The sequence below is a fragment of the Alligator mississippiensis genome, chromosome 4 (assembly GCF_030867095.1).
Source record: "Alligator mississippiensis isolate rAllMis1 chromosome 4, rAllMis1, whole genome shotgun sequence".
Lineage (NCBI taxonomy): Eukaryota > Metazoa > Chordata > Crocodylia > Alligatoridae > Alligator > Alligator mississippiensis.
In genome coordinates this window covers 109,255,821-109,280,321 of record NC_081827.1, presented here as the reverse complement: position 1 = coordinate 109,280,321, position 24,501 = coordinate 109,255,821, and the positions used below count along the sequence as shown (strand labels likewise).

Genomic DNA, 24,501 nt, shown 5'->3' with positions numbered 1-24,501 from the left:
CATCACCAGCATTCGGTATTAAGAAATGCGGGAGCTCTTATCACCGCTCTCATTCTTTCCACTAGTGCGTGGGCCTGAAATTTCCCCTTAGATTAAGATCGCACCTCTTATTCTGCAAATAGGTGCATAAATCTGTTTTTCTCAGCTAAGAAAAACTGCTTTGATTAAAGTCTCCAAACTAGGAGCGCTCTGGCTGGGTGCACAACGGTGTTGCTTACTCCCCCTTCTATCGTGCTTACCTTGATGTTTTTACTTTGTAGGCATGTGCCCCAGGGAAGCTACAACTGTTGGCCAGGTAAGCAGAAGAGAAAAGAAACTTTGGTTCAGGCATATTTTAGTGGCAGGGGAGCTACAGATCTTCACTCCAGTTCTGTACGACAGGGCATCGGATTGTACCCGTGGTTTCTCCGCTACCTCTTCAAATAGAGGAAACATTCATCAAAGGACAGATTATAATAAAAGTCCACCAACTGAGGTGGAGGGGAAGTGGCTAAGTAGTTCAGGCAAAGCATGCAAACAGAGAGAATGGGTAGGCTTCAACGTACTGGATGCAGCAAGGGTACCAACAGGCTGAGGGGATGTGCGGCAGGGACACTGAGAAACAAAGAGCACAGCACCTTCAGCGCTGCTCGGCTCCTGCCGGCCTGACGCCCTGGGAACCGCAGCAGTCAGGATGCAGGAATCTGGGGCTTTGTTGCAGGAGCGTGCCTTTTGAAAGTGCCTCAGCCGGGCGGCAGCACGGTCCAAGTCCCTCCCCCAAAGCCCCCCCAAATCTCAGCCTTTTGCTCGGCGCAGCCGTTCTGCCTGGCACGTTTTCCACCCGGAGAGCGCAGGTGGCATGGCCTCGCGCTCGCCTGCCTCGAGGGATCGGCCGGGCTGCCAGGACCCGCAGCCGGCGTGCCCAGATGCCCCCCTGGCAGCAGAGCCGGGCTGTCCCCCGGGCCGGGGCCCCCGGGCGCTGCCAGCTGCACCCAGGCGGCAGGAGGGGGCCAGCACTGACCTGCTTGGGTTCAGAGTAGGTGCCGAGCCCAAGGAGCGGGATGCTGTTGCCGTCGCTCAGGGCCACGCGGTGGCTCTCGGCCGTCAGGCTCATGCTGGCCAGCGGGAGCGGGGCTCGGCGCTGCGGCGCGGTGAAGTAGCAGTGGGGGCGGGGGCGGCGCCTCCCCTGGGCCCGGGGCCGCGCTCCTCCCCCCGGCCCGGGGCGCCCCCGCCTCCTCCGGGCCCGGCCGCAGGTGCCTCCCCCTCCCCCTCCCCGCGGGGCTGAGCTGCCTCTTGGCGCGCGGGGCAAGACCCGCGGGGGCCGCGCTGGCCCGCGCCCTGCGGCCCGGCCGGGGAGCGGGGCTCCCCCACACGTGCCCTGCCCGCTCCCCTCCAGCCTGCAGCTCTCGCCCGCCTTAAGGCCAGCTCCGCGCTTTTGAAAACCCAAGCCAACTGGGCACCTAAACATAGACTTCATGACTGAGGCGGAGGCTGGTGCCCCCCACCCCCGGGGAGAATAAAGCCTCATCCTCCAGGAGCGTGGCCAGTCTCAGGACTCGTGGTAAGGGTGACAGCTTTAGGGTGGCCATCATAGAGGGCAGTCCGGGTTTCTGCGACTGTCTTCTATTGAGACAAAACTTCTACTGGTAAAAATAGAGGACATAAATGCATCTGGTTTCGTCTCAATAGAGGACAGAGGGCAACCGGACTGGCCTCTATGGTGGCCACCCTATTTATTAGACCAGCTAGATTTTTGCAACCCCCCCCAACAAATTCTTTATTTGCAAGCTTTGAGGCACAAGCGTCCTTCATGGATTTCATAGACGTTCAGGCTGGAATGTTTCATCCAGTCTAGCGCCCTGCCCCAGGGGCAGGAAGTTGGCAGGGATCATAGGATCCCAGCAAGATAGACATCCAAATGTCTCTTGAAGGCATTCAAAGTGGGTGCCTGAACCACCTCCGGCGGCAGTCTATTCCAAACCTTGGGGGCTCGGACAGGAAAGAAGTTCTTCCTTCTGTCCAGCCTGAATCGGTCCTGGATGAGTTTGTGACCGTGCAATGTTGTCATCCCTTGGGGCGCTCTGGTGAACAGACGTTCCCCCAGATTCTGATGAGCACCCCTGATGTACTCAATGTACTGGATGTGTACACTACACCTACAGGTGTAGGTGTGGGAGACAAGATTGTAAAAGTTCTCTTAAGTACGAAAAGAGCATATCTCAGGGGAGCGTTGAAGGTGCGGGAGCACCTCCTGTTTGGAACAGTTCAGTCTCTTTGATGAATCCAGCACAAGTGCCAGCGCCGGGTGTCAGCGAGTCTGGCGCTCGAATGACCCAGAGAGTGAAAAAGAGCTCTATTCCCTGGTTTGAAGCTGCCTGCCACCCAGCTTCATCCTGTGACCGCCCCCCCCCGCCCCTCCAGTTCTTGCCTGTGGGAGAGAGGAGATAAGCAACCCCTGCTGACTTTCTCTTCAGCCTTTAGGATGATGTAAAGATCCTGCCCCCCTTGGCAAGCATCTCCTTTCTCAACCAAATAGACCTAGTCTCTAGTCTCTCCTTGTATGGAAGCCCTTTTGTATCACTGGCCTTCCTTGTTGTTCCTCTCTGGACTTTCTTTAGTTCTTCTGTATCCTTTTCTTGAGGTTTTGGAACATTCTGCCCTGTTGTGGGCTTTCTGGGTTCTTTGCAACAGAAGCATTACTCTATTATGATCCTGTAGTCAAAACTGAGTCTATCCCAAGGGGTACCTTGAGCCTAAAAAGGTTGAGAATCACTGCCATGGACTCTGAGCCTCCCAGTTCTCACTATTTATTATCCCTATACCTGTGCAAAGGCCTGAGTTCACCTTGTGGACTTTCCAAATTATTCTGGCCTCATCTGCCCCTTGTGTCTCCCATGACCTATTATTGCTGCTGCAAATGCAGTTTTTGTCCAGGCTGGACTGGCCTACACTTCAGGTCATTAGGAGAGCTGCACCTGTACCAGTGGCCCCTCTTGGTTTAACTAGTTTCCATTATACATGTATGCAGTATCCATCCCTTGCTGTAGCTAGACTTCCACAAACACTTTTTGTTCTTTTCTCCATGCACAAATCCTCTATCACTGGATCTCATCAAGCTCTTTTTCATAATCAGGGACTATAAGTCTGTGTCCAGCTGCAAGCCACCCATCCTTATACAAACAGAAAGTAACCACAGGGGATCAGGGCCAGAAAGAAAGGTCCAGTTGGTCTGCCCTCCACACATCTGGGTGAGAAAAACAGTTTTATATCCCTATTTGCAGAATAAGAGGCATGATCTTCCAAGGGGAAGTTTCAGGCCCAAACACTAGTTGAAAAATGTGAGCAGCGATAAGATTTCCCACACCTCTTAGTAGTGAATGTGGGTACCCTTACATGGAGGTTCCACCTAGCCCAAGGGTGCTTAACTCCTGGCCCACAGGCCAGATCCGACCCCCTGAACTACCCAAGGGTCCATGGGGAGCCATGTGGGCCACGGTCTTGCATGCTTGATTGGTCAGTACAGGCCCCCAGAACCCGGTCTAACGCATGGGACTGGGCAGAGGCAGTGTAGGGCTTCAGAGCCCAATCCTGGCACATGTGGCTGAGTTGGGGCAGCACAGGGCCCCACAGCGTGATCTTGACATGTGGGAATGGATGAGGGTGGTGCAAAGCCCCTGGGCCCAATCCTGAGAGATGAGGCCAGGAGGGGACTGCACAGGGCCCTGGGTCCTGATCCTGGCCTGTGGGGCTGGATGGGGGCAGCATAGGGCCCCAGAGCCCAGTCCTGGCACACAAGGTCCAATCCATGGCCAGCTGCATGCCATTCATCTGGCCTGCATGGCCAAAAGGTTGAGTGCCACTGACCAAGGCTGTTATGGCTGGCAGAGGTGTTTGAAGGGTGGCTGGCTAGGCCTTTATGTTTAGGTGCCCAATTGGCTTGGTTTTTCAGAAGTGTAGAGCATGTGGATAGCTTCCAATAATGTGGGTGAGAGCTGCTGGGCTGCATGCTCAGTGCTTCGTAGGGGGAAACATTAGGCAGCATACTTAGATAGCTTAACATGGCTCTATATACCTAGCTTTAAGCACTCCCAGTGCCTGTTTGAAGGCATGCTGCTGGGTTTTTGGTTGTAGCTGTGTTGGTCTAAGTTAGGAAGGACATTCTGGTTTTCTGCTACTCTGTCCTCTGTCCTCAATTGATACAAAACCTGATGCCTTTATGTCCTCTATTTTGCTCGTCAAGAGAAAAATGGAGGACATAAAGGTGTCCGGTTTTGTATCAACAGAGGACAGAGGACAACCGGAGTGTCCTCTATGCTGGCCACCCTAGACTAAGGACGTAGACAGGCAAGGTTCTTTGGGTAGGTGGGATATTTTTTATTAGACCAACTGAGAACTGTAGTTGGAGAAAAGTTCTTTGCAAGCTTTTGGGTGCAATCGCCCTTCTTCAGGCATAGGAAGTCTCTGGTGTTTGGAGACTCCAAGCAATGAAAGAAGCTGAAAGTGTGACAGGATGTCAGTGGGAATGTAAATTGGTAGAAATTAGAAAAACAAAAGGTAGATCAGGGAAGGGGAGGGGACCAGCGGGGGAGGTGAGTAAGGGAGACTCTACAGTAGTAGCAGTTCAAGGTAGGAAAGAGGCTGTCTGAAAAAGTAAATAGTTGGAAATTAGGAAGACAAAGAGCAGAAAAGGAGGGGAAAGGAGGAGTGGAGGGAAGTGTAAGAGGTCAGGCCTGGCAGTACCTGGTGAATCAGATGTCAGGCAGGTTGTAATGTGTCATAAATCCAATGTCTATATTGAGTCCAAGATTTTTTGTATACGAAATGTCATCTACAAAAACTGTTTTGTAAGTTCCCTTTGAGAATTAAAACTGAGATCGGAGAGGGAGTGATTGTCTTGTGAGAAGTGTGCCCTCACAGGTAGTTGGGTATTCTAGCTTTTTGGTGTGCATTCATTCTGGTGTGCAGTTGTTGTTTGGTTTCTCCAACATATTTTCCATCAGGGCATTTGGTGTACTGGGTGAAATGTATTACATTTGTGGAGGTGCAGGTTTAAGATCCAGGAATAGTGATGGCTCTGTTGTGGGGTGTGGTTATTGTGGGGGTAGTGGAGATGTGTTGGCAGGTTTTGCATTTCTTGTCTTGGCATGGTCTGGATCCATTAGGTGTAGTTTGGGTCATAGGGAGCTTGCTTGTGGTGATGAGGTTAGCGAGGTTTGGTGCTTGTTTGAAGGCTAGGATGAGTGGTTTTGGAAAGATCTCTGTAAGAACTGGGTTTTCTTCTAGTATGAGTTGCAATTGTTTGAGGATTTTCCATGTAGGTTGCAGGGAAGGGGGGTATGTCATAACTAATGATGTGCAATTTGTGGAGATTTTCTTTTTGTAGTGCAGCAAATCTTCACGTGGTATCCAGGTGGCTCTTTCAACAGTATGAGCTATCTCTCTGGAGAAGTGCCCTTGTTGGCTGAAGGCCCTTTTGAGATTTCTGAGGTGATGATCACTGATATTCTCCTCGCTGCAAATTCAGTGGTGTCGGAGAGCTTGCCTGTATATTACAGCTTTCTTGGTGTATTTAGGGTGATTGCTGGTTCTGTGTAGATATGTATGTTTGTCTGTGGGTTTCTTGTATATGGTGGTTTGAATTTTACCATTTTGGATATTGATCATGGTGTCCAAAAAAGGAAATGCTGGCATTGCAGTCACAGATGCCTGCAGCTCCCTTCCTCCTAAAGAGCCTTATGAAGGTTCCTGTTTCTGATCAGAACAGAACAAGTTTAGAGTACAGGAGATCAACAAACGGTTGATTATAGAGACTAGGGTGATTTTTTTTCCACTTAAAATCACAGGATTCTAAAGACCCTAACACAATCAGTCCCTGTTTTGGCATAAAAAATGACTCCACATATTGAGGACTGCCTAAAGGGACACAGCTTTTTTCTGAAATCCAGCCCCTGACTCCCTTTCAACTCTCACAACTTTCTCCCAGTTATGCCCTTATCCACACTGAAAATAGATTTCCCAGCTTCATCTGGATATTGTATGTTCCACAGTTATAGTCTAGATACATTCTGCCCTTTCTTTAAAAAACAAACAAACTAGACATAGTCACGCTTTGTAGACCTCTTCCGCTATCAAATTAAAATTAAGTCCAGTAGAACTTTATTCCTTGATCGTAATGATTTGCCTGTCCTATATAGTTTGTTTTGTTGTTTATCTGTTCTATAATTTGCGCATTTTCTTTGTAGCTGGAATGCAATTTAGTGCAGTTAATGAGTCTGTCAAGATAAGTCCATACCTTTGTAATTCTTGAGAATCAATAGGGCCATGCTGGGTTTGAATTTGGGGGAAGGGCACAGAGGCCCGCATAAAGAAGCATTTGTTCTGGTTTTAGTTGTGGCAGTAAGAGATGGAGGGTATGGCTGCCATTGCAGGCTGAAGCTATTTGATGCCTTTATAGATCAGAATTCACCTTGAACTCTACTCAAAGCTTAACAGATAGTCAGTGCACAGTCCCAGAGCACAGGTAATTTGTTTAAGAATTTTACTTTAGTTTTACCTTCTACATAGGTGTGTGGTATAATGCCCGTCACACAACACTCTCATAGCTTAAAAGTGATTAAGCCTTCAACCAAAAGAAAAGATCATTGAGCTTGTTTTGCCTCAATAACTCTGTCAGTTACTTAGCTCCAGATGAGAGGTATAACTAGCTACTTTCTTGTCATGCCTTGTATCAGAGGGATACTTGGAGCAAAAAAAGAGCCATCACAACCACCAGGATCACTCAGCCAGAAAGAAAGAATCAAGCTGACCATTCCTATCAAAACTGCAAACACCATCACCTCAGCAGCAGAATATCAAAAACAGATGATGGTAAGAGTGCTATCAGTATTTACAGCTGGTCTGTATTGCTATCAGAAGACCATCTGCCAACATCAAAGCATTGTGCATGCCAGACTTAAGTCAATAAAATGGTCAAAGAAAGCAGAGGCATTTGGATATTTACATTTTTTGGCATAACTGTATAACATATTGAAGAATATTCCCCCCTCCCCTTACATGTATTATTTATTTTAAACTTTGTAATACACTGCAGCTGTATGTACAAGCTATATGCTTGTACATACAGCTGTATGCAACTGTATACCTGCTGCTCCACCTTACTTCTTTGCATGCCTTCATAGATTAACTACAGCCACCACCCTTAGCTAGGGAAGACAGAGATTTATATTGAAAAACTGCAATTCTCAACTAAGCTATCGGACTATTTATGGGCAAACAACAATCCTGTTGGTGCACTGAAGATGGAATACTGTGCTTTAACGTGGCATAAATACCATCTAAAAGAAACAAAGGATGGCAGAGTTAAGTGTACAAATCATCACTGACTATATGTGATTGGGATCCCTTTGCACATAGTTCACACTAGTAGCACTATAGGACTGAATTTTCAAGGGAGCATAGTTCCCATGTAGGGATCAAAATACATTGGTCAGATTTTCCAAGGAGCACAGCATCTAACTTTTCTGACTGAAAACAATGTAAAGTTCTATGTAGTAAGAGTTCCTGAAAGTCTGACCACTAGTCATTGCTAATCAACAACTATTTGGTATCTCATGTACAGTGCAGTCTTGACTGATTTATTTATTTAGGGAATAGTTTCAGGCTGACCTCAGCACTTTTGTAAAGTTAACTGTTTAGTAAGGCTTTTAAAATATGCATATGAGAATCCACTGGGAAGTGAGCCAGATAGAATATGGGGCACAAGGATTTTAAGACAGGATTTTAGGAAGAGCCAGCAATCAGGCAACAGTCACAGAGGGCAATGAAGAGATCTTAAGCAGCAGTAGCTTGTATTGATTAGTGTTGCCTAATAACTTTCAGAGAAAAAATGTAGAGTGGTCCTTTTCTCCCCACTGTTAGCAAGTTGGAGAACTTAGCATCAGGAAAATACTCCTACTGTGTACTTATCTGATCAGAATATAGCTAACCTCCAAAAGAGCACGCGAAGGAGCAAGCCATTATACATCTTAATTCTGGGATCCATGAAAATGAAGGGGGGCTGCTACTGAGTCCAAGAGGTATTGACAAAGGTCTTGAGGGATTCATATTTTTGAGATTCAAGCAACTTGTTGTTTTGAAAGAATGAATGAAAAACAAACCTCTTTGGTGTCTTTTATGTGTTTATACATCATTTCATAGAATAATATAGTTGATTTCTGGCTGTTGTTAATTTTTAGTGTTTAAAATTTTGTTTTTTATTTAAAACCTGTTCTTTACACTCATACATTTTGGTTGGAGAGGAAGACTTTTAAAATTATTGTATTTTCACTTTCTGCATGCTATATTGTGTTACTTTGTGCATAGCCATCGCTGGAGTGTGTATTTTTGTGACTTAGATACTAGTTGTTTATAATTTGGCTTTACATATCTGAATGTTTCAACTGAGATTTTAATAATTCAGACTAAATTACTATGTTGTCCATTCTGTCAACAGGCATTTAACAGGTAGTGAGAGGGCTCTTTAGCTGTGACTGGAGGCACTACAGCTCATGACGGGAGTTCCTGTTTTTCTTCTTGTTGTGCACACTCCTAATGATCACTAGCTGATTCTTAAATCTAGGTTATACAAATTAAAATCTATTAAAGTTTATGATAAAATGGCATCTCCAAACAGCCTCCAGCCCAACCTTTAAAGACTTGGGGAAACAACCTTTTGCCTAATGTGAATTCATGAGATCTTTAATTTGTCATCACCTTTTTCCCAAAGGAGAAACTAACTGAATGAAGACTACAATAGATATTTTATATTTTCTACCTTACTTCAGCTTTATCTTCTGTGAAACCTTCCTTTTGGAGTCTAGCTATCCTCCCCACCCCAGCTACTCCTATATTGTGGCCTCTGTCTCAAGGACACTTAATGAGATAACTTACCTATTTGCCTGTGTAATCTCTCCATTAATGACTAAGGATTTACTCATGCATGGCTGCATATCAACTTTGCCTTTGAATGTATTATTTGTTACACACTGTGGCTGATTATGGCACCAATAACAGCCTAGGGTTTGTTAAAATGTGAGATGTACCTGGCCTCCTATGCTGCTTCTACATAAACACTTTTGTAAATTTTCCACTACATGCAAACTACATGGTAAAAGTCACTGACTTCTTGGGGAGTACAGACAACTAAAACTTGAAATGTCTGCTTTGTTATTTGTTATAACTCGATCATTATTTTGTTTAAACTTACATCCATACTGTGGATTTGTTGTTGTGACATCCTTTGACATAGTTGCATATTAGGCTACACTGTGGTGAACGTACTATCTGTACTAGAGCTCTGCACAAATGCCACTGCTTTATTAGCTACTCAGTGATAGCTGAAAGTGCCAATGCAGATAAGGCCCTAGAAAAGTAGAGCATAACCTTTTAGAGCAGCAGGCTACGTGCTTGTGAACAGGCTGCACCACGGGCTACCACTCTCATGTAGGGGAGGCAGGGAGTGAAATGGCGGCCTATATTAAAGAGAGGGAAGGGAAAGAGTGAACTTACCTCTGGTAAGCAGTTCCTACCTACGGGAGAGGTAAGGGAAAGAGCAGGGAGGGATCCAGCAGAACAAAAGCTACCGTCACTCCACTCCTCCCATGCTGTCTACTTTATCCATATAGAATAGTCAGATCCATAATCTGATCAGTAACAAGCAGCTCCTGAAGAAAAGGAAGGAAACTCAATATTTGTTTGAGTCTGGCAAGCTTTCCTAGTGGAGACAGCATCCATTGGCAAACAAATCCTTTTGCTGGTATAAAATAAGGTGTAAAGGCAGGAGGATTCTTGGATCACATCTTCAGCAGGTCCCCTCCCAGCAGAGTGATGTTGGTTGGGAGGTGTGATATCTCTTTGGCATGTATCTAACCAGGACAGTTTTGTGAGCAAAGTTTAAATGTAAACCAGACCTTTTGCTTCTAGAACTCTGCAAGACACTCTCCTTCAGATCATGCTGATTCCTATTTTTACGACAAACTGAAACCTCAAGTCAAGCTTGTTGAAAAGCTTGCTAATGTTCACAACCCCAGTCAAGATGAACACAGGCCTGGTTTCAAGAAAAATTAGACTTTCATGGTTTAGAGGCGCAGCCATGTGGAATGAAGTTGCAGAACTGGTCCACCAATGAGGATCAAACTCTTGTGAGGCCAAGTTGACAAACATCACAGCACCCCAGTTAAATCACTGTTTAATCCCAAAGATTAGGAGCAAATCACAAGGCTCCAAAAGCTGTCCTTGGCAACAGTTGCTGCCTTTGCTTCTGGCTGATGGTCTCAGTGGTGGTTTGAGCAACTCTGGAGTTGACTTGATTTTTAATTACCCCTTCCCACTGCAAGACCTAAGAGCCAGTGTTCAACCTGCTAGGCTGTTTTCACCTGGGCCATTTTTTTCAGCCATGGAGCAGTGTTTCTGTTTGGTCTCAGGCTGAAGCAGGAAAGGCAGTGGGAATTATATCTAGAACCTGTGTCTGTGAAGGGAATTAGGGAATGTGAAAGTTTGTCTCTTGTGCTTCACAGAAACATACCTAAGATGAGAGGTGAAAAAATGCCAAGAGATGGAGTGTGCTGTACTCTCGTTGTTTCAAGCAATGAAGGACTTATTCCTGCTCTAGAACAATGTTGAGAGAAGGAGGTGGCTTTTCACAGTAATGTGCTCTGAGCAGCCACCACATCACGCTACATAGCACGAACACAAAAGTAATAGGTGCAACAATGTGCCTGGTCTGGAATGAACCTGCATACTTCCTTGCACACGTGGGACCTAGCCTGGTGTTAATGCAGCAGTCTTCCTTGTCTCACAGCACCACAGTTCACTTGTGCTGAGGGCAGGCTGTCATCCATGAATAGCCCTGGCAAGGGCTTATATGAGTGGGGAGTGCATGTTAGATGGCTTCATCTGCTGCCTTTTCCTGAATGTTTATTATAGTAACAGAAGCATCCTCTGGGCTGAGTGCTGTACAGATACAGAGAACTACTGGCCTGGAGTGCTTACCATCTAAGTAGATGAGAGACAATGGAGGGGGGAAGAGAGGTCAAGTGACTTGTCCAAGGTTACACAATAGGTCACTGGGTACAGATGGGAACAGAGCTTGGGAGTTCTACCCTGCTACTTTGCCCATTGGACTACGCTGCCCTTCAAACCAAAAAAACAGCTGTTTCCTTCAAGCCTGCCTTGTGCTACTGCCACTCCCTTCTGGCAGCTGTTCCTTTCTTTCAGCTTTGGCTCCACATCCTCTTCTGCTGCAGCATGTTGACTGCCCTTGCCTCTGCTGCCTCAGGGCAACATACTCTTTCCCCACAAGTCCAGCTCAAGCCAAAATTTTAATAATAGCTACTGGAGTTCCAGGATATAGACTGTTATCATAGGGTAAGGCATAATATGTAGGTGTGTCCTGTGTGACTTCCCTCATGCAACCTGATCTGTTGTCTGTTCCTGTTCAATGAGAAGCTCTTTCATTTGGCATCGTGGCGTCTCCCATTGTGGTGATGCCAGCTTTCCCTAGAAATCAGCAGATTACTGACAAAAATTTCTACCCCACCCAGAATTCCACAGCTATCAAGTCCTGCTTTTGTACCTCTCAAGCACTATGGCAGGTCTGAAAGGAAGACTTTTAAACATATATCTACAAGTTAGTTAGAGAGTCTCTGAAGTAATTACAGAGCTTCATCACAGAAAAATAGAACAAAAGTGATCCTACAATGAGATGCCTCCCATTGCAGTTGGTAAAGACTGTAGGATTCCAGACACATGGGAGTGCATCTACATGTGCACTTTTAAAAATCACCTGATCATCATGTGTATCAGCATCCCCATGCTGAAAAACTGACAGGAGAGCCCTTTGAACTAAAACTTGTTTGATGAGCTTTAGTTTAAAACTCCCCATCACTATTTTTCAGCACTGAGATGTGTATACACGCGATGCTGGAGACTTCTGGAGTGCATTCATTTCTTCACTCCAGTAGACTTCATTAATCGAGTTTGCTCCAATACACTGGATTTACAGCATATTGGAGCAGCCTCCGTGCACGTGTGTAGGAGCCCCAAGTGCTTCCACTAATGCTTATTAAAATAGGCCAATGAGGTTTTTTCTAGTACTTCATAATGAGGTTCAAAATGTAATATGCATGAGCAAAAGCACCTTAATAAACACGTAGACATGCCCAATGGGTGTTACACTTCAGACTACCAGACTGAAGAAAGTATCATCATCAACATTTTTTTTCTCTATGAGGAACGTTGGAAGACAAGTGCCAACCTTCCAAACACCATTGCCAGTGCCCTAGTGCTGACCAAAGTAACACGTGTTCCACCAGAAATCACTTAGAGCGGTACAAAATGTGGCTCTGGCTGCTACTGCAGAAGAAATTGTTTGAGAGCAAGCGGTTACTTATTTGGAGCCATTGTGGTGCAGAGATGGCAATTGATAGCAACTTGAAGTGGTCATGTTTTGTTATGGCCAGGTCTTATTTTCAAAAAGAAGGGTTTATGACTGGAGTTAATATCTCTTTATTATCATGCAACTAAAGTAATGACTTCAGCCACTCTGATACCAACTTTGTGACTTGTTCATTTCTAGTGGTATTCTTGTATGTCAGTCCCTTATTACAAATATGAGACTCTCATGAAAAAGGAAGAAGCATGACCACACCTTCACTTGCTGCAGTTAAGGGAGACAGCTCGATTCTTCTGTTGTAAAGCTGGGGGTGGAGGAAGGGGAGTTCATTTTGGCTTAGGCATTATTCCCTGTTCACTGGCCATGACACCATGTTTCCCCTACATCTACCTAATTCTGTTGAATAATTCTTTTGGGTTGAGCTTAGGGTGGCCTTCCCATGTATTATCTCCCACGTTCTTGTACTGAAGTGTTTCTAGACAGAAGTGTTTTCAATATTCTCTGCTTCAAGATTTTCCTGCATCTTGAGGGGGAGGTAACATATCTGTTTCTTTTCCTCATCTCCACTAATAAGCATACCAGAACCCTCACTAAATGGTAAATACAAGTTTCTGCCTATGCTGTTATTGGGACAACCAGTAGACAGGTCAGAACTTGCTGTCCACAATAAAATACCTGGTACAAGATGCCCAAAAAAAACAGTAATGAGAAAACGCTTTACATTTTCTCTCTTTTCTGCCTGGTTCAAGTGGCTGTGAAAATGATAAAAGCATCTGAATCATGAGGCTACTGAAGCTTCCAGCTTCCCCTGAGCCCTGCACTTTCCCATTTAACTTCAGCCCCTGATCCTGGAGTCCCTGCATTTAATGTTCTTGGGTCAAAGCCAGTGGAAGGAAGTCACTGGCTTGTAAAATAAGCCTTGCAGGTAAGCATAAAAGTCTGTTTGAAAACCTTCTGGTTTCTCTTACTGAAAGCATTTCCTGTGGCTACTTCAACAACTTCAAAGGTAGGCAGCATCATAGATTGTGCCGGTGCCTTTTGCCATTGAGGAAGTGCTCCCATAAGCAGAAACTGGCAATTGAAAATGACAGCTTTTAAAGTTTAGTACCCATTGACACATGCTAGTATATTCGATCCATTGTTAAAATGTGCTCACAGGCTTTAAAAGGTGAAGCAACACAGCTTTGTTTGGTATAGCACATTTCATGTGGCTTGCATCACGCGGCATCTTTCTATCTTTGAGGAGGGTGACCTCAGATTCAGTGACTAGGGAAAGCATGATTAGCATAGAGAAGCTTATTCAGCACTAAGGTTGTTGCCTCGTGTGGTCATTAATGTTCCATTCAAACACCCAAGTCTTATCACCCTGGGCAGTAGCAGAGGTGGAATCTTTTATTGTTTTCAGGTTTTTCTTCCTTGACTGTCACCCTGATATCTAAAGCTGATCAAAATTTTTCACTCAATATTTTTTTTCAAATTAAAAATGGCCTTCCTGGTCCCCGTCCTCCTGACCCCCTCCACCCCCCTAAAAACACACACAACAAAAAAAAGCATGTCTGTCTTGCCCCCCTCCCTTTCCCACCCTTTTTTTTCCTTTTACTTATTTTACCACTGAATTTTGGGGATTTTGTTCAAACTAAATAATTGGGAAATTTCAAAATGTTTTGCAATGCCTTCTGATCAGATTTTGTCCAGCTCTGAGGACTGGACTGTGCTCACATTCTAAACATTGTATTATCATTTTAATTTTTATCTTCAGATAATAGGTTTATTCAAGTTAATTCCCAGTTCTCCATCAGGAGTAGCTGCTTCTACCATTTTTCTGTGCCTCACATGTTCTCTTGTGCTGTGACATAATATACAGTTTTGTGCTTATGAATGCCTTCCATTTGTGGATCTCAAAATACTCTGCAAAAATTAATTCATTAACTTATACCCTGTGAATAAAGTTATAGTATTTGCATTTTAAATAAAGAAACTGAGATATGCAAAATAAGTAATTTGCTTAAGATCATGTGAGAAGTTTGTGGCAGAGCTGGATAGGGAACCCAGAATAATTGGTGGGGCTGCTGCCTGTTATAACAGGAAAGGGGAGTTGCAATGAGTTAGTTGCCTGAGATACTACATTAGATCTTGTGTAATTAGGTTAATAAACATTTATAGAGAGATTACTTGAGAAAGTGAAGAAGGACAAAATGTACTTTTCCAACTTTTGGTTTGTTTTTCAGTATCTTTCAGAGGCTTCTGTGGATTAATAATTGGGTGACCTCAGAGTAGGCACTGCATTGTAAAACTTATATTTAGCATTTCAGAATTAAATGCAGAAACACTATCAACATGATTACTTTTTAAATTGGCTAATAAAAATGTTTCAGTTCTTGCTATAGCATCTTTTCAGTGTTATGTCCTGAAATGTCTAAAATTTCTTTAAAAATAAATGTGTGTTTTGCTCTTGCTGCAACCCTGTTGGTATCTTTCAGACTTCTTCAGCAGGTGAAATACTGGCTGAAGACAGTCCTGTTATTGTACTCACATATGTTAAAAGTTCTATTTAATTCAACAGGACTCCTTTTTTTGGTTGAAGTTAATTATTCTGTAGCTCTGGGTCTATCTGATTCTGCAGTGAAGGTGATTAAGTACAGTGCCAACAATTATATAAGGCAAACAAATAATTAAAAAAGTGTTGGAGTGATGTTATAGCTGTAATGGTCCAGCAAATATGCAAGAGGCAAGGATTTGGGTGGTGATATCTTTTCCTGTACCTCAATCTAGTTGAGAAAGATCTCAGATAAACCTCTGGGCCCAAGGTATTCTTCCTCTGGTCACCTTATGCCAAAAAGTTTGTCTAAGATCTCACCCAGTTGGCCCAATAAAAGATATCATCCCAAAATCCTTGCCTCACATGAGAAAGAGGACTTGTTTTTCTAGTTTCCTTCAATTACAGTAGTCTTAAATGTTAGTTGTACTTAAAGCAGATGTGACCTCTTAATCAGAAGTTTAACTTTTTTTTTCCAACTTGAGGAGATCCCTTCAAATAGGTGTAGTTGGAACTTACTGAATCATGAAATACCCTTTCTGGCAGTGATCAAGCATTCAGATAATCCATGTGTCCTAGTTCTGTTAAAACAGTCACAGTGATGTTCTGATGGCATGGGAACTACCTTCGGAAAATCTTGGAATGTCATGGTGTTTCATTCCATCAATCAAAAAATAACTTCAAAAAAATGAAATAGTATATCTGTGTAAGATGAAAGGGGAAAATAACAAGTAGGGAGAAGAGCTAATGAAGCTAAAGAACAATATTAGCAATTTAAGGCTGGAAAGCAGAAAAATGGTTTCTAACTATTAGGGGGAGTGAAGTTTTAGAATGATCTTAACAAAATGGTGGGAGGAAGCACTCGCACTGTGTCAAGATGGGGCCTAAGAAGTTTATGGACTGGTAATAGGAAAGAGAGGGATATATGGATTTGAGTGTCTGGTATCCTTATGATGGGATTGAAAGGAAAATCAGTTTCTATTTGTAAGATGTCTGGTAATCCTGTGCTTCAGGGCTTCTGCTGATCAGCAGAAGGCCCAGGAAGACATTCACTGGCCTCACCCTCTCACACAGTATTGAATGCCTTTTTTACTCAAGTTTTTACCAACCAATAAGATCAGCTATCAGTTGACAGGTATGGTTGGTAGCAAAGATAGGGGGAGGAGATAAAATGCCTAGAATAACTGAAACACAGGTTGGGGATTACTTAGAGAAGATGTATGTTTTGAAGTTGGCAGGCTTGGATGGGATGCATCCTAGCAAACTGAAGGAATTGGCTGAGATAATTGTAGAGCCACTATTATTTTTCAAAATTTGTAGGGGTTAGGTGACATCCCAGGTGACTGGAAAAGTGCAAATTTAGTGACCATCTTTACAAAGGAGAAGAAGGAAGATCTGGGGAATTACAGACTAATCAGTCCCACCTCAGTACCTGGAGAGATAATGGAGCAGGTCCTCATGCAATTTATTTCTGAGAACCTGGAAGGGACAAATTGATCAAGAATAGCCAATGTGGATTCATCAAGAGCAAGTTGTGTCACCAGCCTGATTTCCTTCTGTGACAAGATAACATGCTAAGGGATATAATGTACCTTGATTTTTACCAACCTTTTGACTTTTGACACTGTTTCCCATGATTTTCTCAATAGTAAGCTAAGGAAATGCAGTCGAGACCTGGGCTGTCCAACTTCTGAGTAACAGGCGGAGGGGCATGACTTAGAATCTGAAGGAGGGATGCGAGCCCAAACATCCCAGTGGTAGTATTAGCAGGAGCTATGGAAGGAGCAGCATCTGGGATACATAACTGGTTGGATCATGCTCAACAAGTAGTCATCAGTTGCTCAGTGTCTAGTAAGAGAAGGTATTGAGTCAGATTCAACAGTGGTCTATCTTGGATTCAGTGTTGTTTAATTTGGAAGATGTGATTGAGTGAACACTTAGCAAATTTGCAGTTGACATCAAGTGGGGTTGAGTTGCAGACACTCTCAGGGGGTAGTATTAGGATTCAGAATCATGCTGATGAACTGGAGAAGTAATCTGAACTCAACCGAATGAAATTCCATAAGGACAAATGCAAAGTCCTGCACTTAGGACAGAACAATCTCATTCACAAATACAGACTGAGCAATGGCTGGCTAACCTGCAGTACTGCAGAAAAGGCCCTGGGGGTTACAGTTAACCATAAGTTGAATATGAGCTAACAGTATGCTCTGGTTGCAAAAAAAATAGTCCACTGGACTATATTAACAAGAGTGTTACTTGCAAATCAAGAAAGTGTTCTTTTCACTCTATTTAAGCACTGCTGGGGCTTCACTTGGCGTACTGTCTCCAGTTTTGGGTACCACAGTTCAAGAAAGATGTGGATGAATTGCCAAGTGTCCAGCAAATAACAATGGAAATGATTAGAGGTCTAGGAAACATGACTTGTGGGGAAAGGTGGAAAGATCTGGGATTATTTAGTCTGGAGAAGAGTAGACTGAGGAGGGATTTGATAAATCTTCAAATACTGAAGGGTGGTTATATGGAGGAGAGTGATAAACTATTTCTTGGAGGACAAGGCCATGGGGGACAAGCCAAAGTACAATGGTCTCAGATTGCAGTAAGGGAAATTTAGATTGGATATTAGGAAGAACTCTGTTACTATGAGGGTAGTTAAGCATTGGAATGGGCTACCTAGAGAAGTTGTGGAGTCTCTTAGGAGTGAGTTGGACAGACACTTGACTGGAATGATTTAGACAGGGATGATTGTGCCTTGAGCAGAGAATTGTGCTAGATAACCTCCTGCAATCCTTTCTACATCTACTTTTCTATGATTCTATGACTGGTGGTAGTGATACTCCTTTCTGGTTTTATTATGGGTTTTTTTGAGGAGGAGGAGGGATTCTGCCTCTGTGCTCTCAATGATGACTCCAAGATCCCTTTCTGCCTCTGTGCTCTCAAGAAAGGAGTTTCCCATCTTATAAGTGTGTTGCCAGTTACTACTGCCCAAGTGTAGCACCCTGTACTTGTCCGTATTGAAACACATCCTGTTTTTGTTAGTCCACCCGTGCAACCTATCCAGGTCTTTCTGCAGTCTTACCTTCCCTACTAGCGTGCCCACCTCACCCCAAATTTTGGTATCATCAGCAAATTTGAACAGGTTGCTTTTCACCCCGTTGTCCAAATCGCTGATAAAGAAATTGAAAGTACGGGCCCAAGGACCGAGCCCTGGGGGACTCCGCTGCCCACTTCCCCCCAGGTCGAATATGACCTGTCCACTACCACCCTCTGAGTATGACCCTTCAGCCAATTTGCAATCCATCTGACCATGTAGGCATCGATGCCACAGTCGCCTAGTTTTTTCATGAGGATGGGGTGGGAGACAGTGTCAAAGGCCTTGCTGAAGTCCAGAAAGACTACATCCACGGCGACACCTGCATCCAATAGTAATATTACTGAAATATCATTTGAGAGCATCGTTCCCCATATGTTGGCACGGAATTCCCAAGGAAGTGAATGCTAATAGTTGTGAAGTTCAGCAGTATAGTAGAAACAAGCTCTAAAGCTGAATCCATTTTTCACTACTGTAATTCTTGAATGAGGGCCAAGATCTGCTGTATTTATTCTGTACTCAGAAATCAGTTTCTTTGCTTGTGTCATTTTGGCAAACTTGGTCTCTTTATTGACCACAGAACCTTTCTGTTTTTCCCACTATTAGAACAGGAAGGGAAACATCAATGGCAAATAATGAAAAACTGATGGATGTCTAGACTGAAAACAATAAGAGATTTTTTTAATTACTTTCTCAGCATAATTTGAGGTCTCAGTTTTCTCAGTAAACCACATGTAACCAATTTCTTTGTCTCTGTAAAATACCAGCCATCAGAATGTCAATATTCCTGGGTTCAATTTTATTTCCAGAGAATGCGGTGGGTTAACATAACTGGCAATTGAAAAAATATTGGAATATGGCAATGACCTGGGTAATTCTACAAAGCTAGGAGTGATATAGTCAATATGCATCACATGATATTTATTTTCTTCAATAACCTACACAAAATATACCATCATAAAACTGTGGGTGGATGTTGACTAAACAGTCATACTTGGATAAATTAAAAAACCTTATCTGTGAAAGTGTGTATTGTAATGAATACATTTACAAAACTGCTGTGAATAATGGCATAGTTGATTTGCATCAATATCTGCTTTGGGTTAAAGAAAAAATAGTGTATTTAGTACATGCTTATTATACAAGAAAGATGTGGTAAAAATAATGTGTGGGTGTGCATAATCATAAAGAATAGATTAAAATAACAATAGCCAAGGACTGCCAACATGTGTGAAAGTTCCAGCACTTCTAGGGAGTTGGAAACATGTTTTACTTCATGAAGTTGGCCTTGTTTATGTGAAAAAGGTAATTTGGATTGCTACTTACTATTTATGCTCCTACTGATGTTGCTGGGAGTTTAGCTGCTGACTTCAGTGGGAACAAGATCCAGCATATTAATAACACTCTGTCAGCCACTAATTTAGAATAAAAGAAATTCTACTCAACATACGGACTTCTTAAATGTCAACGCTTCACTAAGTGTTCAGGGTTTTTAGTCCCTTTTCCACTGAATGCATCTGCCCTAATGGAATAAGTACATTTTTCTGGATTTTTAAAAGTCAGCTAAAAAAAATTGAAAGATCAATTCCATTTGTAAACAAATCTGTCTTAACTTAATGTTAAAATAATGCTCCAGGGACTTTTAAAATTGTTTTCCTGTGTCTTGGGTGCCGCTTTTTAAAACCCCCAGTGAATTGCATTCCAGTTCCACTAGATAACAAACAAAAAACATGTGCCAAAAGCGGTTTCAAAAGGCCCATCCTACAATATCAATGTCATAACTTTACAAAAGTATTTTTGTGAAATCAGAAATCAGACAGGTTGCATTTTCAGATTCTTTTTTGTTACAAAGTCCAAACTCAAGCCATACCACTGAAAGGTTTATGAGGCTTTGGAAAAGCCTGGGCCAAATGTTAATGAACCCTAGCTGATTTATGGCTCCTACCTCAATACAAGTGAGAATCAGAAGTTTTGAGGTTCATTTAAAGAAAAACTCGAAGAGGTACATGCCCACTTAAATTCCAGTAAAGAAAAGTTTGCATGAACCTCTGTAAACCAGAAGAGTTATCCTTCATCTTGTTCTAATTTGAGTGCAGTGCTGGAGAGGGGTTACCATCTCATACATTTCATGTTCATTTAATTCTGAGTGATGATATCATGTATCTTCACTCCGTACATTGAGATAAGAATTTGTCTTGCCCTTCATTAGCAGCGGTACTTAAGAACATTGGCTTTATCCTACAAAATTAGACCTGTGGTTCCTTACCACAGAATCCAGTTTCAGGCAGTAACCAATGCCAATTGTTTATGTGAAAAGTGAACAAAACCTCCTAGTAGCCAGCAATGGAATAACCGGTCAATAAGCTACATTGTAGATCATGGCAGATCCAGCCACAGAACACAAGTTTTCTGGGACCAAAGCTCCTGACAGACATTATAGTAAAGGCATAATGGGATTTGATGTGGGAACCCAACAGGTGCCTATAGATGTGCAGAGTCAGCTCTGATGTGCTATAATTACAGTGTGTCAAAGCATACTTGAGTAATCAAGTCTGCTGGAGCATGGTAGCTACTGCGCTCCACCAGACTCCAATGTCACGCGTATTGGCTTCCCTGCATTGAAAAATGGCAGAAGGGGCGCTTTAACTAAAGCTCATCAAATAAGCTTTTCTCCTTGTGCTTTCCCAGCTGGAAGCTCTGATCAGCTGATGGGGCTCCCAGCTGGGGAAGGATGAGGAGAAAAGCTTGCGATTTGCCAGTGCAGTGCAGGGAGAGGAGTACAGACTCCTTGTACACCAGCAATATGGTGCAGTGGGATCTGATGCAGGATCCCACAATTACACCTCCTGCCATACACTTGTGGCATGGCAAGAAGCAAAATTTTGGGGCATTTACACACGTGCTCGGGGGTGGGGGGTGAGGCTCTTGGAGCCACTCTAAAGTGCCTGGAACATCACAAGTATCAGTGTCCCCACACTGAAAAATGATGGCGGCGCCACTTTAAAGCTCATCAAATGAGCTTTACTTAAAGCACCCCTGCTGCCATTTTTTATCGTGGGGCCACTGATGCATGTGATGCTCCAGGTGCTTTAGAGTAGGTCCGAGACCTCCCTCCCCCTCCCCCCCCAATACGTGTATAAATGCCCCAAAATTGTGCTTCCTGCCATACCACAAGTGTATGATAGCAGGAGCAATTGTGGGATTCCGCATCAGATCCCATTGCACCATATTGCTGGCGCAAGGGGAGCCTGATCCCAGGCTCCCCCTGCACTGGCAAATAGCAAGCTTGTCTCCTTGTTCTTCCCCAGCTGGGAGCCCCATCAAATGATCAGAGGTCCCAGCTGGAAGAGCACACTATGTGCTCCTGCTGCTGGGAGCTCTGATTTGGGGCTCCCAGCCAGGGGAACACATGTTGTGCTTCCCTTGCTGGGAGCCCCAATCACCTGATAGGGCTCCCAGCCAGGGGAGTACACAGTGCGCTTTTGCTTGGGAGCTCTGATCAGCTGCTGGGGCCCCCAGGCTCTGGAGCATGTGGAATATCTTTGTGGCCTATTCCTCATTTTATCATGCAATTAATTGATTGAACTTGTTGGCAGGTCACTAATTAAGATGTGATTAAACAGTTAATCTTGTCTTTTAAGTGTAACATCTTTCAGGAGCTTAAGTAATAGCAACATAGTGGAGACATACCTGAGCTAGCTTTAAACTAGCTAGATCAGGACATCAAAAGCAGTCTAACCATTATTTGTTGAGTACAGAGCTTGATGTAGGCTAATTAACCTGTTCCTTGCATGGGTTTTAGAGTCTAGGCTGAATTTCATAATAGACTGTTACCAGTTCTCTCAAGTTAGCTAGTTTAAAGCTAGCTTGGGTACGTCTACACTACAGTGCAGTAACTGTTGTGTTGTCTGACATACCTATAATCCTGTGCACCCTCCAGCTGTGATGCATCATGGCTCAGGTATGGTATCATTACTAAAAAAGCACTTCTTAGATTCTGTTGTAACTAGATATATGCTGGTCCTGTGGTCCCATACTGGAACTTTCCTGTATCAAGACACAAACTAAAACAAAGAAAAACAGAAATAAAAAGTGTGAAGCAGGAGAGTTGTGTCTTTGTACTCTTTTAGCCACCTTAATCCTCACTGCTGTATTGATTTAAATGTAAAGTTTGAGGCAGTGTTTTGTTTGGGTTTTCTGCCTTGTTATTATTTCCTTCTTTGTGGGGAGGGGAGCTGATGGATTTTTTTCTTTTTCTTTTAATGTTTTTCTTCACCGACTTATAGAAAAATTTAGAGAGAGAAGGAAAGTAAAATGCATAGTTAGCTGTGTGAGTCTGAAGTCAAGTAGAATGCAGGGTAGATTTGCATCTTATAGACTAACTGAAGTGTGTGTTTAATATATAATCACAAGCTTGTGTGAGCTTAAGCTCACTTAATCAGATGCTGTGAAAGGGCATACATAGAGTAGTGTATAAAATGAAGAGAGTAATTTGAATACATAAGTGAGGAAGGGAAAACAAGAGCAATAAGACCAGAGCAAGGTGATCAGGAACAGCTGGCATGGATTTGCCAAGAGCAAGTTATACCTGACCAACCTGATTTCCTTCTATGTTAAAGCTCTGTGGATGGGGAGAGAGCAGTGGATGTAATATATCTTGACTTTAATAAGGCTTTTGACACTGTCATCCCTGACATTCTCATTAACAAGCTAAGGAAATAAAGACTGGACAAAAGTACAGTAAGATGGATAGGTAACTGATTGGATCATCATACTCAATGAGTAGTCATCAATGGCTCAAAGTCAGATTCAGAAGAAGTATCGAGTAGGTTCCTCAGGTGTCTGTCCTGAGTCTGGTACTGATCAAAATCTTCCTTAATGATGTGGATGATGAGATTGAGTACATACTTAGCAAATTTGCAGATGGTAACAAGTTGAGTGGACTGGCAGACACTCTGGGAAGCAGACCTAGGATACAGAATGATCTGGATAGAGTGGAAAAATGGCCCACAATCAATCAGATGAGATTCAACAAGAACAAGTGCAAAGTCCTGCACTTGGGATGGAATAATTGCATGCACAAGTTCAGACTGTGGCATGAGTCTCCAGGCAGTAGAACAGCAGAGAAGGACCAGGCGTGTTCAACTTTTGCCCTATGGGCCAGATGAGTGGTGTGAGGTGGGTCCCTGGGCCCAACCTGGCATGCATATGATTCCAGCACTACAGTCCCAGCTCCCTGTGCACCAGTCAGATCCCAGACACAAGGCCATATCATTTGGCCCTCAGGGCTTGTGAATTTGCTGGTTAGGGAGTGGTGGCAATGTTCACTATCACCAGTCCTGCCTCCACCCCCCTGCTAAATTTCTCGAACTTTGGGGAGCCCTATGGCCCAGATCATATAGCTCCTCAGACTGGATCTGGCCTGTGGGCCAGGGTTGAGCATCCCAGCAGTAGACCATAAGGTAAATATGAGCCAACAGTGCATTCTGGTTGTAAAAAAAATGCCAACAGAATGCTCTGCTGCATTAACAGCAGCGTCACTTTCAAATAAAGGGAAGCGATTCTTCTGCTGTATTCAGCACTGGTGAAGCCTCACTTGAACTACTGTGTCCAGTTTTGGGCCCCACACTTCAATAAGGACATAGAGAGATTGGAAGGAGCTCAGTGTAGAATGAGAAGAAATATTAGGGGCCCAGCAAGCAAGACTTGTGAAGAAAGGCTGAAAGACCTAGGGTTATTTAGTCTGGGGAAGAGACGACTGAGTGGGGATTTGATAACAGTCTTCAAATACCTGCAGGGGATTACAGAGAGGATGGAGATGTGTTTTTCTCTGTGCTTGTAGGGGACAGGACAAGGAGCTATGGCCTCAAGCTGCAGCAAAGGAAATTTAGGTCCAAGACTAGGAGGAACTTTCTGACTACAAGGGTAGTCAAGCGTTGGAACAAGCTATCTAGAGAAGTGGTGGGATCCCCATCCCTAGAAATTTTCAAGAGCAAATTGGACAGACACTTGGCTTGGATGGTTTAGTCAGGGATGATCCTGCTGTGAGCAGGGGGCTGCACTAGATGACCTTGGGTGCACCTACATGTGCAATTAATGTGGAGCAATAAACTTCAGCACAATAAGTGGATGTAGTGCCTCCGCTGCCATTTTGTGCTGGAGTTTACTGCTCCCAGGCACTGCCTTTATATGCGCTCCTAGGACCATAGCATGTTGAGCCAGGTCAGAGTAGAACCAGCCGGCAGTAGGTCTGGGGGGTCAGGCTGCCAGCTGGGGGCTGGTCTGACCCAACTCAGCATGCTGCAGAGGGGCTGGCTGGGGCACAAGGTTGCTCCACTGTGGGGATAGCCAGCAGGAAGTCCCCACACTGAAGCACCCTTGGGTCTCAGCCAGCTGTGTCGGGATCGATGTGTGCGGAGCTGTGGAGTTAAAAAATTCCACAGCAAGTACTTGCGAATACAAGTG

The 24,501-nt window shown here is 43.8% G+C and overlaps 1 protein-coding gene across 2 annotated transcripts in view; it reads right to left on the bottom strand.

The window, feature by feature from the left end:
• The window catches only part of AKR1D1 (aldo-keto reductase family 1 member D1), a 35,686-nt gene extending 34,530 nt beyond the window's left edge, over nt 1–1,156 (bottom strand). Inside the window, exon 1 of one of the 2 annotated variants that reach the window (XM_059726460.1) lies at nt 1,001–1,156. In XM_059726460.1, coding sequence (XP_059582443.1) covers nt 1,001–1,093 — 93 coding nt within the window. In that variant the 5' untranslated portion in view covers nt 1,094–1,156. The remainder of the gene's footprint in view (nt 1–1,000) is intronic. The other variant, XM_014608627.3, reaches the window with a different exon arrangement.
• Between the last annotated feature and the right edge of the window lie 23,345 nt (nt 1,157–24,501).